Source organism: Pundamilia nyererei, unplaced genomic scaffold (assembly GCF_000239375.1).
Source record: "Pundamilia nyererei isolate P.nyererei 1_Seehausen unplaced genomic scaffold, PunNye1.0 scaffold00043, whole genome shotgun sequence".
Classification (NCBI taxonomy): Eukaryota; Metazoa; Chordata; class Actinopteri; order Cichliformes; family Cichlidae; genus Pundamilia; species Pundamilia nyererei.
In genome coordinates this window covers 2,782,071-2,798,026 of record NW_005187444.1, presented here as the reverse complement: position 1 = coordinate 2,798,026, position 15,956 = coordinate 2,782,071, and the positions used below count along the sequence as shown (strand labels likewise).

The 15,956-nt window shown below is 39.2% G+C and overlaps 2 protein-coding genes across 3 annotated transcripts in view; both read right to left on the bottom strand.

Annotated features, from left to right (window-relative positions):
* Positions 1-251: 251 nt before the first annotated feature.
* Positions 252-8,039, bottom strand: wee1 (WEE1 G2 checkpoint kinase). Its single transcript, XM_005731524.1, has 10 exons — positions 7,052-8,039; positions 6,388-6,602; positions 5,928-5,994; positions 4,900-5,072; positions 4,336-4,604; positions 3,078-3,167; positions 2,899-2,984; positions 2,634-2,804; positions 1,919-2,064; positions 252-1,501 (listed from the first exon to the last, which is right to left on the bottom strand). The coding sequence occupies exons 1-10, from the start codon at positions 7,538-7,540 to the stop codon at positions 1,348-1,350; spliced, it is 1,860 nt and encodes a 619-aa protein (XP_005731581.1). The 5' UTR covers positions 7,541-8,039; the 3' UTR covers positions 252-1,347.
* A 1,158-nt stretch (positions 8,040-9,197) lies between these two features.
* znf143b (zinc finger protein 143b) overlaps positions 9,198-15,956 on the bottom strand; it is a 10,713-nt gene continuing 3,954 nt past the window's right edge. For both annotated transcript variants that reach the window (XM_013910402.1, XM_005731523.1), the window contains exons 6-15: positions 15,198-15,266; positions 14,981-15,097; positions 14,767-14,842; positions 14,075-14,200; positions 13,300-13,479; positions 12,790-13,017; positions 12,205-12,353; positions 11,228-11,380; positions 10,770-10,898; positions 9,198-9,470 (exon numbers count right to left, since the gene is read on the bottom strand). In XM_013910402.1, coding sequence (XP_013765856.1) covers positions 9,387-9,470; positions 10,770-10,898; positions 11,228-11,380; positions 12,205-12,353; positions 12,790-13,017; positions 13,300-13,479; positions 14,075-14,200; positions 14,767-14,842; positions 14,981-15,097; positions 15,198-15,266 — 1,311 coding nt within the window. In that variant the 3' untranslated portion in view covers positions 9,198-9,386. The remainder of the gene's footprint in view (positions 9,471-10,769; positions 10,899-11,227; positions 11,381-12,204; positions 12,354-12,789; positions 13,018-13,299; positions 13,480-14,074; positions 14,201-14,766; positions 14,843-14,980; positions 15,098-15,197; positions 15,267-15,956) is intronic.

The window sequence follows — 15,956 nt, the reverse complement described above, 5'->3', positions numbered from 1 at the left end:
GTGTCGCCGAGTGGGGAAAAACGGTTAGACACATGAACGGGTTGGTGGTGTACCTGGGGCTTCTGTTTAGGACTATGCTTAGGACTATTCTTTGGTGTGAGAAATACTAATGCTGATATACTTTGTTGTATATCATTATGCTGGATGTTGTTTCTATTTTTTGTTAAACACAAATAATCATTTGTACTTAAAGATTCATTTTCAATCTTTTTGAGAGTTTTTCTCTCATAAAAATGCCACTGAACAGAAGGTGAAGTGTAGATGGTGAGAATTTATTAAAAAGAACATATGTACATGGTACAACAACAGAACAGACAACAGAAAAGTTACTGTTATGGGGTTACAAGAACAAAAGGTTGAGGAATACTCGCCTAAACAGTAATCGAAGACAAGCGTTATGAAAAACAGACAGAAGAAAGAACGAACCAACAGAACACATGAGAATCGTAAGAACGGGACGATGATTGTAGTAATGCTACAGGCAGGGTTGGCAGCACTGATCAATAGGCAAGATTAAAAGCATGGATCAATTCTAACCTCATAGATAACAAGTTGGTTCACTGGTTGCGGTACTTCACAGACATTGGATAATTTTTTTATTTATTTATTTTTAGCATGATCTATTTCCATCCGACCAGATACAAAACAGGATGGAAACAGGAGCTCCTGCTACTTGAAAATAAGAGCCAGTGACAGTTAACGATCCAACCTGAAACAGACCAAACCCTGACACACAAAAACATGGATAGCAGCAGGTTTTCATTTTCTTTTCTTTCTTTTTTTTTTTTTCTCTTTTGAAACAATGTGGTAAGCGCCACATGTTACCTCCAAAGTGCTCCATTACAAACACAGAAACTGTAAGTTCTCAGATCCTCTAGTAGCCAGCATCAGGCATGCGACAGGCAGTAAGGTGCGCACGGCTACATTGAGTACATTCACACATGGGGGGGGGAAGCTTCACTGCAGTTTTGATCTGCTGAAATGCACTTCGACTTAGTCGAGAGAAGTGCAAGGACAGGAATGGAGAGAATTGTCTGACATCTATGCAAACCTAAAGAATGACAAAGTGTAAAAGGTAAAGCAGCTACCTTCCTTTCAAAAAGAAAAAAAAGAAGTCCACTGGTGAAAGGACTGAACTATATTGGCAAAGAGTCTAGTGAGATGAGTTCAAGTCTGGTACGTCAACACTCTACAGCTTTGATTGGACAGAGGAGCCCAACTCCTCGACTGACAGGGTTGTCCTCCAAAACAAAAAGTTGTTTTTTTTTTTCTTTTTTAAGTGATCAGTTCTGGTTAAAAGGTCCATAAGCCTTCGTGTTTCACTTCTTATCGGGATGGAATAAAGTCTCAGTAGATTGTGAGGCTGACCGATCGGCTCATTTTTTTCCCAATAAGCCTGGTGGTTCTGGAGTTCTGGACTGTGGAGCGGGTTAAGATCCTGTCCGTGGATAAAACTTTCTCCTCGGCTGCCGCTCTAGCCTGCTGGGCTTTCTTCAGCTCTCTGAAGAACATTAAAAGAAAAAGGGAATAAATGAGACATGTAGGAGATGGTAGACCACACTAAGAACAGTCCTAGACTTAGCTGAAAACTAACCAAATGAGCTAAGATAACTGAGCACAATCCTTGGGTTTCTCCCTCAAGCTCACTATGCTCACTGTTTATTATTTTAACTAAGGAATACAAACAAATTGCTGAATACATATTTCTTATAATGTGTTTGCTACTTTTATTTTTCAAAGTGACAGAGCAATGATTCCCAGCCCCCTCCTTTAACACTGGTGCAGGATAGGTACTCCATAACTGGCTTATTTGCTGCCATCACACAACTTGTCCAAAACAAACTAGGAATTTTCAGACCGTCAAACCACTGATGAGTGAAGACAATAAACACTTGGTAAGCTTCTGTGCAGTACGTACTTTTGAAGCAGGGCGTTCTTAAACTTCTCTGCGTTGAGCTCTACTCGGAGCTGATCAGCACTCATTCTGGCAGTGGTCAGAAGTACCGGGTGTTTGATGAGGTCAGAGGTTGATGGGCGCCTTGTTGGATCAGGGTGGATCATAAGCTGGGGAAAAAACAAAACAAAACACAAACCTATAAATAAATTCACCAGAAAACTAAAAGCTGAGGTTGACAGTGCTCAGATTTACAAAAAAAAGAAAAAAAAGAAAAGAAAAGAAGAAATACATTAACTACAATTCAATTATTAGATCAATTGTTTGGTTAATAAAATAAATAACAACATTCAAGACACTTTTCCACAGGAAGGCTAATATAGCTTATCTGGCATGACTCATGCCAGAGGCCAGGGTTTGAATCCACCTCAGCCCATCTCATGTGAAATTCCCTCTCACTCACTCCCTACTGACCTGTCTGCTCTCTCCTGTCCTATCAGAATGAAAGCTGAAATTTTAAACTTTTCAAGCACCCAATGAAAGTGCTTGAGAAGGGCCGCTTGAAAAACTTGAACTGGCCTGCACTGTCTCATAGAAAAGTAAAAGTTTATCTTTATACATTAAAGTAATTGGGAACATGCAGCTTGGCTCAGATAAGCACAAAAGCTAAGACATAATAACACCCATTCTTATAAACTCTAAAAGGATCTAAAAGGAAAGACAAGTGTTGTGCAGTTACCTTAAGAAGACTGAGAAACTCTGGAGAAAGCACTTGAGGAATGGCAGGGAGTTTCCCCCGTCTGATCTCGTGCCATTTCTCTCCATTGGTGGGTAGAGGTTCGGCCCCTGACGCGCTGACAACAGTCAGGGCCAAAGCAAAGATGTCTGCTTTTGTCAGGTTACTGTAATCCTAAAAAGAAAACAAAAATTATGTTGGAAGTGCAGCAGAATAAGTACAAGCATTTTTTCTTTTTGGTTTGTTTTTTTTAAGCAGGAAAACAAACCTCTTGTAAAACTTCATTAGCCAGGTATCTGCTGTCGCCCTCTTCAACCTGTGGATTGTTCACTCTTGTCACATGACCAAGATCACCTGGAGAGGGAACGCAGGTGAATGTGAGAATGAGCCATCTGACATTTAATAAAATGACAAACTAGATATTATAGAACTTTGGAGTGAGCGTACCGATTTTGTAGATGGCAGTAGGAGTCAGTCCTTCATCCTCGTCACATTCATCACAGCTCACTATGGATTTCCGTGAAATAAAGATGTTGCCTAAACAAAGAAAGCTTCCATTAGTTTCGGACTAGGAAACTTTAATGTTAAATGTCTCATCTCCTTTTCTATAAAATATAAGAATGAAGGCCAATCGCAACCTCAAATACCTTAGTGTGGATTTTTCCTGTTTTAAAATGGGCATATTGGGGGTCAGCTATGCAGATCAGCATGAATGGGCCACATAAAGCAGGGGTACACATTTCTTAAACGGGGCAAACAGATTTAACGCTGTGGGCTACATACAACCCACTTTCACTTCAAGTGGGCTGGGCCACTTCAGTTCAATCCAATTTACATAGCGCTAAATCACAACAATGGTCGCCTCAAGGCGTGGCCTCTGAAACTCCCCTGCTGTCAGTGTAAACCTATGTGACATTGTAATATAAGAAAAGTAGTGCAATTTCAACTATACATCATAAAGGTTTTTCAACATGATAAAGAAAAGCTGCACTAGTCAATTAAATAGTAGCCATTACTATACAAATAGCTTAAATAGTAATAAATATTTGTGTAAAAACTGTAGAAAAGGTTTTGACATCTCATTGCTCAGACTGTTGTTGTGAGTTCCTTTAAAGAAAGAAAAAAAAAAGCTAATTTCTAAGGTAGATTTCTAGTCCTAATTACTTAGATGTATCAAGAATATAGGAAAAGCTGTAAAGCTTAAGAAAATACAGTGAAAAGTCTAAAAATTATGTCCTCCTTCACATTTTTCAAAGCCATGCAGTGAGCCAGATTGTTTTTCCTGGGCTGATTCTGGCCCCCAGGCCTCATGTTTGACACCCCTGGTCTAGGGTAAAGCTAAGGGACAGACTTTGAACAACTGAACTGAACCAGGAGAAACAGCCCTGTCAGAAGAGAGCCTGTCTTAATTTTGCCCATTCATGGCATATAGCAAAGACAAAAATCATAAAGATAAAGTGATGACAGATAACAGTTATTTCCTGTTATTTAATAAGAACAAAATGTGTATTACTTTTGAGTAACAAACAAGTCATCAAGTCTGTAATGACTGTTCGTTTTAACCAATGTGCATGATTTTTTCAAGCAGAAAAGCCCAATAATCCAACTTCTCAATAAGTTCGACAGCCATTCTTTTATGCTTTAAAAAAAAAATACATCAAATATTGCAACTCCCAATATTTTAACATCAAGATCAATTACTCACTTGGTTTGATATCCATGTGCACCAGAGAGGTTGAGTGGATGTACTTTAGTCCCTGTGTGACCTGCACAAGCAGATTTTTCAGCTCAAGCACCGACAGGTAGCCGAGCCGTCTGTAGTTCTCTGCGATGACGTCAGACAGCGTGCCGCCGTTGCAGTACTCATTCTGGATGAGCATGTGGTCATCTTCAGCCCAGGCTGAGTAGTAGCGTACCACATGGGGATGTTGGCCCAGCACGGCATGAGCATACACCTCCCGTAAGGCATTTTGCCTGTGAAGGAGAACAGACCGTTTTAATTAGGACGTGACTGGAGCTGCTTTTGTAGTTCACATGAGTGGAGGTCAAAACTTTCCAGTAAAAGAACTTTTAGTGAGCTCCTTTAAAAACATGAAAGAGGAAACATGGGTCTCTTTGGGTATATACACATGTGTCTTATTACAAACACAGTAGTACAGGTAAGTTTGAATAATCCAGCCATCTTTCCACTCATCCAATTTGTATCCAATATTCACCACAAATAAATATGATCTTCGTTTGCGTAGTTTAAACAAACCAATCTACTTACTCGTCTACTGATCCCGCCAGAGGTTTCTTTGACCTCTTGATGGCATACATGCAGCCGTCAAGCCTTTTCACGCACTTGAACACAGCACCGAACTCCCCGCAGCCGATTTTCTCCAACTCGAGGAACTCTGAAGCATACCGGGACGTCATGTTGCTTTCCATCATTGTGATCCTCTGAGGGCAGGAGAGGAGTTTTAACAAAAGAAAATCTGATACAATCACTGAAATCCAACCATCAACCAGCACGAAGCTCGCTTTTCCAGTCCAGTTACCACCGAAACCAAGAGGTTTACCCAGCTAATAGTTTTGAGGCAATTTACATATGAAATACACATGTGAATGAGCCGTTTCTATGTTGTGTTTAGAATAACAACGAGCATTGTGCAACATACTCGTTTTGGAATTTCCATTTAAATCTCGTTCCACAACATTTATAACTTCAACAATTACCAAATTTTCCTTTGTTGTAGATTTGTTAATTTAAAAAAAAAAAAAGTTAACCTGTGTGGTTCGTGTTGTTTTTAACTTTCGTGGTATGTTTCACAAATTTTACATCTGTAGCTACAAATTTAAAAGGAACCAAATAAAATTTAAATAGCAGCAAACTTTTCTTCACATAATTTCCCCTATAAGAGAAATTCATTTTACTTATGTTTATATGTGGCTTCCATTAAAAAAAAAACCAACATAACCAAAACAGAATTCTAGACCTTTACCTACAGATGGAAAACCATTTCTCGAAAAATATTCTCTCATTTGGTGCTCTTACTGATCGTGATGGAAAGATGTATTTAACAAGCCCAAAATACACCACACATATTTATAGAGTTTGACATCTGGTGACTGAAGGCTTCAATATATGACAATTTAGTCATTTATAAAACCTCAAATCTCTCAGACTCCTAGAAAACACTATTCACACCCAGACAGAATAAAGAAAACTTTTCTGGTTTGCAGTGCCAGCAACACACCCCAACAATAAAATAGAGGCACTGAATCTGACTAGAAATGACAAGAACATCTAAATACCTTAGATGGTGGCACCACTTCCTCCTCTCCTTCACCGTCACTCGCCTCCATGTCTTCTCCACAGGAGCTACAAGTGTAAAGATAAAGAATAATGTGGGTTAGCATTCTGTACAGCAGGGGGCAGCACTGAGGACTTCAAGAGCACATGGCAGAGTTCAGTGAGGTCGTGGTAAACCTCGGGTCTTATACTGCCAAATGTTTAGATATTCTGAAAGTGCTGAAGGAAACAGGTAAAGTTTAATACAGGTCTACAAAATCGGCTACTACATTGTGTGTTTAACGATTGTTGCATAGCTGTATTAACATTAAGGTAATTAAAGACTAACTGTTATGGCTGGGAAATCTGGAACAAAATCATTGACAGCAGTTTATCGACTCCAACATTTCAAGTACAATGACGTGTAACACGCGCTTTTTGAGGACTGATCTAAAGATGCAAAATATAAAGTTATGAGCTTACTCATTCCAGTGTGCTCGCTTTCTGTTGATTCTCTGCTGTGTGGCAGACTGAATGAGGAGGGAGTCAGGGGTGAAGGGGTTAAAGTTGACCAGGGGGGTCTGCTGTCTCTTGCCACTGTCAATAAGTGACTTTCCTGAAACGTCCACTTTCTTGAATAAGGAAACTCTCCTGCTGGAGGACCCCGGGGCTGAGCTTCTAGCTCTGGACAATAAACTCTGCAAAAGTCAGTATTAGAGATGAGAGAATAACAGAGCAGAAGGACTAAAAACACCAAAAAAACATCTGTTTCAACCAATATGCGCATAAAATAAGCTAAGAACAATAACTGGTATTTATAATGTAAAGGTACTTTAAATTAAATGCTCACTCGTTGATAGACATGCCCAGACATACAACTGTGTGGATGACTATAACGTTATGCAATAAGTACAGTTATACATTAAGTGGGTCAGTGGGTGATTAACGGACTCTCCAGAAGTTCAAAATTTGAATCAGTGTGTTTGCTAAAAGGCCTGATCTCTTTCCACTTTTAGGCCCGAAAAGACAGAGAAACGATCGAAGCAGTAAGCTAAACTACAGAGACAAGACAAGAAAGTGCACTCAAATGTTCGGTTTTGCAAGAGTCTGATTATGAATAATGTCTCAAAAATTAAATTACATTTACCTTTGGTGTGTGCGGTGTGTCAAAAAGCCGCAGTTTCTTGAAGGTTTTGTGCGGGGGGGTGTCTGGACAGTCCGGGATCGGGGAGCTGGATCCCCCGTCGTCCGGAGATCCGGGACGACAGGGAGACCCTCTAAACAGCCGAGAGTTTTTCCGAGGGGATGGCGAGCAGTTGGCAAATATAACACTGCTGGGTGACTGCAGGTGAGTTGGGGATCCAAAACTCTCCTCCTCGTCCCATAGCTCCACGTCTTCGTCCCCACCGGACTGATTCAGGGGGCTGCTGCTCCCGTCCAGGCATTTATCGGCGATGATCCGTCGCACTGGCATCGGGGAATCCATCTCCGTGAAGCCAGACTCTCCCCCTGTGCTGTTATTGATGTCCTCGATGATGTCGTCCTCTCCGTCGCTGCATGTGAACTGTAATTTCTGACGGATTGGCCGACTTTTGGGAGAAGGAGATCCGTGCCGATGGCGGCTGTAGCTCGACATTTTCAGGATTTAAAACCCGGCTTCGTTGACGCCGTAAAAAAAAAAAAAAACAAACCCAAAAACTGAAAAGCACGCGGCGGATCCACAGCACTGCTGAAATGACGTTTTTTTATGAGATACAACACTTCTAGTTGCCTCAAATTAAAGGTACTGATCCAAAAGCCTGAAAAGAACGACTTTTACCTTCAGAAGCTTCGCCTACAAAGTTAACGTGTTTGCTGAATCTCACACGCCCATCCAACGCTAAAAATGGCCCCGAGAACAACGTCCGAAGTTGAGCTGATATTGAATTAATTCCGAAAAGTAAAGCCCCCACCCGACGGGTGTGAGTGTCCGTCACTACCTTCTTGACGGCTGACTGACAGAGAAACACGTCTTTCCACAATTAAACCATTCCAATGTTTACAAAAAGTTTGAATGAGTCAACTACCAACTCCTTCCTATCACGCGCGTGGGAAAGGACTTCCCGCGACCGTTGGTCACATGCCATGCGCAGCCAATCACATCTCGTCCCTAAATTTTGAAAGATGGGCGTTTCAGTGCGGTTTCGGGAGACGTTACGTCATGAATAGCAAAGCAACAATCTGGCGCGAACGCGTGCCTTTACACGCTGACCGAGACGCGACCATTAAGGACAATTTATTCAGGCGGAAAGATCAAAGACGCCGCGATAGATAAAGATCAAGTAAACATTAACATAAACACCCACCCGTTATATACAAGTTATGCGAGTTAGTATGTTTATAGTAGTTAGTAAGTTTATTGACAGTTTTTTCAATAAATGCTTAATAATTCAAATATCTGAAACTGTCATTAAGTTTACATTTTTGAAAATAAATTAATGTTTAATCATTTTGAAAAGGGCTCAAGTTGATTAAGTGATTTATGAAAAGAAGCAGAAAAATATACTGCTGTATGAGGATTCTATGGCAGATTTTGTGCACGAAGGTGTTGAAATGGTGCAAAATCCATCAACGGAGTATGGGAGATGCCTAAAACACACTAGATTTAAAAAATGTGGCTAAAAAGAAGATTTCGTGCAAAAATCTCATTCCCAACTTATTCATGCAGTACCAGTTTCTCTCTTGGCACCCTATTGTCTGCTTTATCTACATCCACAAAGACACAGTGAAACTCTTTCTGACCTAGGGTCCATCAACAGTCTGGAAGCAAACAACACATCTATATTGTGCTTTCTCAGAATGAAGCCTAACATTTTTTTCACACATCTTCATGGTATGGTTCATCAACTTTATTCCCGTGTAGTTACTACAGTTCTGCTCTTTGAAAATCAGTACCAGTACACTTCTTCTCCATTCCTCAGGGTAGTTGAAAAAGTTTTCCATGTACTGTAATGTGTTTGCACAATGCTCTTTTTAACTATTCTGGATCTTTTTTTATTGTGCTTGTCATTCATATCTTTCTGTAATCTTTTATAAAAATTTTGTGTTATACAGTTTCCCTTTGTCCTCTAGGTATTTTTACCTTCTAAATGGAGCAAGGTTGAAAGGAGACAAAGTTAATAAGCACGTGGGTGTTGAAAATCAACTGCAGTCACACAATCACACTTTTTTGTTTGTTTTTTTTATTAGAAATAGCATTAGCTGTACACTGCAGTACTGTGCACCATAAACATTAGAAAGACCCCCCTCCCCACCCCCCCCTCATCCTCTCACATTTTATGTAGAGGGACAAAATAGCACACCAGAACTCCAGTTATCAAAATTCTATGTACACATAAAAGCTAAATTCTTTTGTGGAAAAACATTGAGGAAGACTCATGATTTCTCCCACTGACATAGTCCATTTGAAATTAGTCTTAATTCATAATCACTGTCCTTATCGATCAATCATCCAGGCCTGGTGACTCTCCTTGCTGTATTCTTGATGCTATTCTGATGGCTTCCTCCAGCGAAGGCTGATCACTAAGCTATAAAAAAAGAGAGAGGAAAACAATGCAAACAATATTGAAATTTTGACGACCACAGGTGAGCAGTACTAGAATTAGCACATACAACGGTTTCGGTCCCTTCAAAATAAAGGCGCACATATTAAAGTGCTGTAATCCCTTGAGCATGAATATCCTTCACAGTACTTCAGAGAGTTAGCACTTTAATTTCAACTTAAATAAAGGAGCTAAAATAAAAGTTGTGTCAATGTCTAAACACATATGGAAGTGAATGCATTCATACTCCCAACCCTCTCAAAAACAATACCACCACCATTGCCCAACAGGCTGCTGGAGGATGACTGTCACATGACGGAAAAGATGCAAAATAAGCCTTTGCTAAATCATTAACATAACAGAAACAGTGCAATTTGTTAAATAAAGACAGTGGAGGGAAATAAAAAGGTTGTTAGCCCTTTGATGTAATTATAATACCCTTAAGGGTTTGGCCTTGATAGTAAATTAAGCATAATACTCTAATACATAGCTAAAAAAAAAAAGGTATTTTAAGTGGATAAATGTTAGTGAATTTATTAGATAAACATAAAGATAACATCTGCACTTTAACAAATAAATCATTCTCCTATATGTAGAGGCATTTAGAGAAAAAAATACCCCCAAACCCTTTACTTTCCATAATAAGATTGTGTGTCAATGAAAAACAAACAATTATTTACAGCGCTGGTTTTCTTTTTTGCATAACAAGTTAGCAGTCACCATGAATTTGAATAACATCCATACTAAGGTTTGTTTTGATCCCGAATTGACTGAACCAGTAAGACATAGGTGTCAAACTCTGGCCCGCCTAATTACATTTGGCCCGCAAAGCCATACCAAATTACTATTAGAGCTGGCCTACTGGTATTATACAGCTAATATATATATTGTTTAGTATTAAGCTTTGCTTGTTCCATATTCAGTTTTCCAGCAAAACTTATTTGAGTCAATAAGAAAAGATTCATTCATATATATGGAGGAATTTTTTTTTTCAATAAATATTAATGTTAGCCCGCGACTTTGTTCTAGTTTTGAATTTTGGCCCACTGTGTATTTGAATTTGACACCCCTGCAGTAAGAGGTCAACAGCACACCTACCACTCCTAAAGCCTACAAAAGCCTTTAGGCAAATATATTTTCAGGGTGGGGCCTCTGTACTGCAGAGCCTGTTCCAACCAGACTTAAAGATGTAACATTTTCCAAATTTTTCCTTTATCTTCTTCCTAAAGTGAACTAAATACATTTAATGACTGGAACTCTGTCCCTCTGATGATCTTTACCAACCTGTACAGCGATGTGTGTGCCGTTGGATGTGGCCAGTAATGTGACAGGATGAATATCATCTTGCTCTTGGCTGTAACCTGCCTCCTCCACAGTTTGGAATGAAGCCATGTCAGGTGTCATGATGGCCACCTGGGGGCGACAAAAACGCTGTACTTAAATTACAGCTTAATTTTTGAGTCACAAATATATTTTTAAAAACACATCTGATTCCATCATGGAAGTTTACCAGAGAATGGAATAAATAATAAATTAAAATTGAAAACCTGATTTTAAAAAATATAAAAATACTAAAAATAAAAGCAACTGATCTTTCTTAAGTTACTTTTATAATATATAGACTTGATTTTCAGCTCCGTTATTTAAGCTGAATACAACGCCACACTGAAGCCTTCTAAATAGAAAAAAAAGCCCTTCACATTATTCTGAGTGCAGTCTACTGCGCTATGAGAGTTGTTTACCTGTTCATCTGAGCCATCTGTTGTTACCATGGTGACTGAGTGAGCACCCTGAGTTGCCAGCTCATGGGCTGGGATAGTTATGGTTGTGCCTTCTTGGGTTACCATGGTAATTGTGCCACCCATAGCTTGAAGGTCTGCCTCGGAGATACTGACCTGAAAGAGAAAAGAACATTGAGTCTGAACTACACTCTGACAACTTCAGATTGCATCCTTTAGCCAGGTCAAAGTCCCACTGAGATTAGAAATCGTCTTTTCAATAGTAGACAAACAGTCAGGAGACTTTGCAGCTGCCACTTGATACTTGATGTCACTTGAAAAAGCATATGCAAGAAAAGTACAAAGTTAAAACAGGATCAACCTGAAATGAATTTAAATGCTACTCTTACAGAAATCTCAGCTTCCTATATGTGCTATATGTTCATTTTAATATTCACAAAATCTCTGCTGCAGTTATCATCCAACCTTCGCACCATTAATATGTAAATTATATTTCTTCTACCATTTGAAATGCTATACATGTTTCTTTTGAACTGTTTTGAGCTGTTTTGGTCATTTGACACAGAACGTTAAGAGTGAGAGGTCAGTCTGCTCATCATCTAACCATTTGTCAATTTCTGGTTGTTAGCCAATTACCATCCTGGGCTTCCCTCCTTCCTGACTTGTAGAAAAAAAAAATATATATATATATGTATATTTTTTTAACATGACCTGACATTGGTGACTGATCCCACAAACTCATTAGGAAAATGTTTACAAAAGTCAGGGCAGAAGGTCGCTTTCCCTATATAGTTTTCAGGGATCAGATGTCATTTTGCAGTCACGGCTATTGCCACTGGTGACCATTATAATGAATGTAGTTTTAAGGGATTTCTGAGGCGTTTGCTTCACATATGGTATATGATGAGCATCCTCGCTTCTTTAAAAAAAAATGTTATTTGCAATATGTTTATAGTCATGATGACGTTGTATTCTCTTACCTGTTGTTGTGTTCCATCTTCCTGTGTTACCAGGGCAACATGCTGCGGACCAACCATGTCGGAGCTTTCCACTGGAACCGGCTCTGATCCGGAGTCATCTGCCTCCACTACAGCTGTCGTGTAGCTCACATTGGGGTCATCGATGGCATCTGAATTGACATTAAGGATTCATTAGAATTTTGTAAGTTAATAAATAGACAGTTTTATCTGAACTATTGTTAACATCTGTTTCCATTCTAAATTCCTACATCCCTCGCAGACTTATCAAAAAAGAGAGGCCGTTAGAGAGGCCCCTTCACTGTCCACTTTTAAAACACACGTTAAAACCCATTTTTATTCTTTGGCTTTTGACCGTAGTGAGACTTAGTTTCTCTTTTAATTAAATAATTTATTAACTAACAAATTAATTATTATTATTGGGGGTTTTTTTGGCTTTTATTTATATCTTATGTGATTGTATTATTTGGTTCTAATGTAAAGCACTTTGTGTCAGCTGTAGTTGTTGTTAAAGTGCTTTAGAAATAAAGATGATGATGAAGAAAAAACATTTAAAATATTCGTTCTGTTTCGTTACATTTTACTTACCTGTTGGGGGTTCAAAGTAGGCTTCCTGCTCCTCTTCGATGGGCTCAGTGTCGTTGTGCGCTGTTCTTTTGTGCATGGCAAGTGTGGAAATCTGCTTGTAGGTTTTCCCACAATGATTGCAGTTGTAAGGTTTACAGGGCGTATGAACAACATGGTGTTTGTAAAGGCTGGAGTATTCTGTGAAGCGTTTTTCACACCCAGGCACTGTGCACACATACGGCTTCTCACCTGGAGTGGAAAAAATAGTAAGACAATGAGCATTTGACTTCATTTATTAAACTGCAAGAGAAGTGAAGACCCCCATCTTTATTGGTGTGTTGTTTCAGCACTCAAGAATTAATATATGCTTTACTTTTACATCACGTTTTCTTTATATGTAAGATCACAATGTAGTGAAGAACAGTGAACAGTGAAATCCAAATACATACCCTATATAGAAGACCAGTAAAAGCACTTAGTGACTCATAACGACTCAGCAAGCTGAGTCATTATAAAATACCAAAGACTCACCAGTGTGAATTCGCATATGATTCTTGTAGTTAGTGGCACTGGCAAATGACCGTCCACAGCTTGGTTCAGAGCAGTAGTATGGCCGTTCTCCGGTGTGTGTTCGGATGTGAACTTTACGGATATTGGAGGTGGTAAATGACCTGCCGCAGCCTTCAACTGGGCATTTAAAAGGCTTCTCTCCTGCAAAACATGAAGTATGTCAACGCTGCAGCTTGAAATCTATAGAATTGTAAACCTGACAGAAATAGGACACAACACTGTAAGCAGCTGTTTAACATGACTAATGCTGGTATGAAAGTAGCCTTCAGGCCTTTATAAATAACCAGTGTGATTCCAACTGCAAAATGTCTGCTGTGTTTTAAAAAACAAGCAGGAGGAACTTGGCGTCATGCTTCTCGTGATGACCATGTGCTTGTGCTCCTGAAGCACTATGGTGGCTTTGAAAAATTTCAGGTCCCCTCATCTGTTGTTCAGCATTGGCTGAACAACTTGACACAACCCCCTCAAGTTGTTCAGCCAATCCTAGCTCTTCACCACCATGTGTTGTTTGTTTAAAAAAAGACAGTGCTGTGTGGCTAGTTAGTTCAATCCATTTTGATTCCAAACACTCGTTAAACAGCCCCTTCTGTATTAACAGCCCTGAAGTAATATAGCTTTTACCAGCAGTAGCAAACAACAGTTAATCTCCTGGGTTTGTTTACAAACCTTATCAGGCTTATTGAGTGTTGCAACAACATTGTGACTTGTCAGTGAGTTTCTGGGTGTGGTTGTTTACCTGTATGTGTCCTTGTGTGCTTTTGAAGGTCTCCAGAAGTTTTGAAGGACTTGCAGCAGTTTAACTCCTGACATCTGTATGGCTTCTCACCCGTGTGTGTGCGCGAGTGACTCTTCAGTCCATAGCCTTAAAGAATCACACAATTTGACATTCAGCTAAATTATTATTCCGTAACTACAAGCAGCCTATTCCATATTTATACTGATCTCAGATATGGTCTTACATTTAACAGCAAGAGTTTTTTCCAGCTCAAAACAGACCTTTGGGGATCTCTTTCAATATACTGTTTTATATTACAACATAACATAACAGGCAACTGTTGTTGTGATTTGGTGCTCTATAAAAATAATAGAATTTAATTGAATGGGGTTGACTAAACTTGTGTTTACAAGTGGTAATTAAGGCAGTTTGTCTGGGGTGCTTTACTGAAGAGTCTGCATTTTCCACACATTTCAAGTCATTTGATAAACAAAAAATGTATTTTTTGCAAATAAATTAAATCCCACTCAATTACAGCCTTCATTAAAAGGAAAAAAAAACTTACACAGTAATAACCTGACTAGTTCAATTGTCAACATCACTATGGTGATAATGAGATTTTAATCAAGGGTTTAAAATTTTTTTAATTTGGCAACAAAAATAAAAGAAATTAGCCATGAGTCAACTTGTAAAATTATATTATCTGTTGCTACCTGTTGCAAACTTCTTTCCACAGTTGGGATAGTCACAGATGTACGGTTTGTCTCCAGTGTGGGAACGCTCATGTACCTGCAGGACACAAACAAAACTGTAAAGCATTGCATTTCAGTAAATGGCAAAATCTTACAAAATGTTATCTTTAAATAATCTACACTTGAGAAGGCAAAAAAAAAAAACTTTTTAGAAAAACAAAGCACCCACACTTACCTTAAGATGGTGGGCAGTGGTGTACAGCTTTCCACAGCCTTCATATTCACAGCGAAAGGACTTTTCCCCAACATTTGAGACCCTTCCTGGCCTGTTGTCTTGTCCCTGTAACACAATCTGAAAGACAAGGCACAATTATGTATCCAATGTTAGACTTAACGTAAAGAGAAAAAAAAAAGGAGAAAAAAAAGGAGAAATAAATAAAAAGAAACATTACCCGCATGTGGACACCATTGTCTGCTTCAACTCTGCCAAAGGTCCCCAGGGGGTTCTCTATATTCTCCACCTTTGAGGGAAAAGAAAGGGTATTTTAATATCTATTGGATGATCATAAATATATTAAACCAAGGGATATTAAATATGAAACTATAATATTTAAAATTGATAAACCATTATTACAGCAAAAATTGAACATTCAAAACAGGCAAATTTATAAAGCCTATGAATAAGATAATATTTAATCTCATATTCACATAATAACTTTTTACACAAGCCAATTACATGTGCGCAGAACACAATGGTGTTAGTGATTTTCTTTTACCTAAAAATTTTGTGTGACATGATAAAATGCCACTACGTTGCAAGCTCATATCAATATTCCTCTTTGCATCCTCACTGTTACACCTGTCTGCCTCTTACTCACACACGTGTTCTGTCTCGCTTCTACTGACATTCATTCCTCTTCTCTCCAGTGCACTCCACCTCTCTGAGCTCTTCCACCTGCTCCCTACTCTCATTACAGATCATAGTGTCATCTGTAAACATCACAGACCACAGAGCCTTCTGCGTGACCATCACCTTTCCAAACAGGAAGGGCCTCAGATGGTACCACCCCACCCCCATCCTTGAATCCACCTGTCACTTATACTGCATACCCCACCACTTTCTCGCTGTCATAATTCTGTGTCAAAACACACACACACACACACACACACACACACACACACACACACACACACACACACACACACACACA

Bases quoted from the DNA above. Each gene is read 5' to 3' on its own strand.
- wee1 (XM_005731524.1), bottom strand. From the start codon at position 7,540: ATGTCGAGCTACAGCCGCCATCGGCACGGATCTCCTTCTCCCAAAAGT. The intron at 3,168-4,335 runs GTGAGTAATTGA...TTCTTTGTTTAG, and splicing joins GCACATGGATATCAAACCAA to GCAACATCTTTATTTCACGG. The intron at 2,065-2,633 runs GTAACTGCACAA...TTTTTTCCCCAG, and splicing joins AGTTTCTCAGTCTTCTTAAG to CTTATGATCCACCCTGATCC.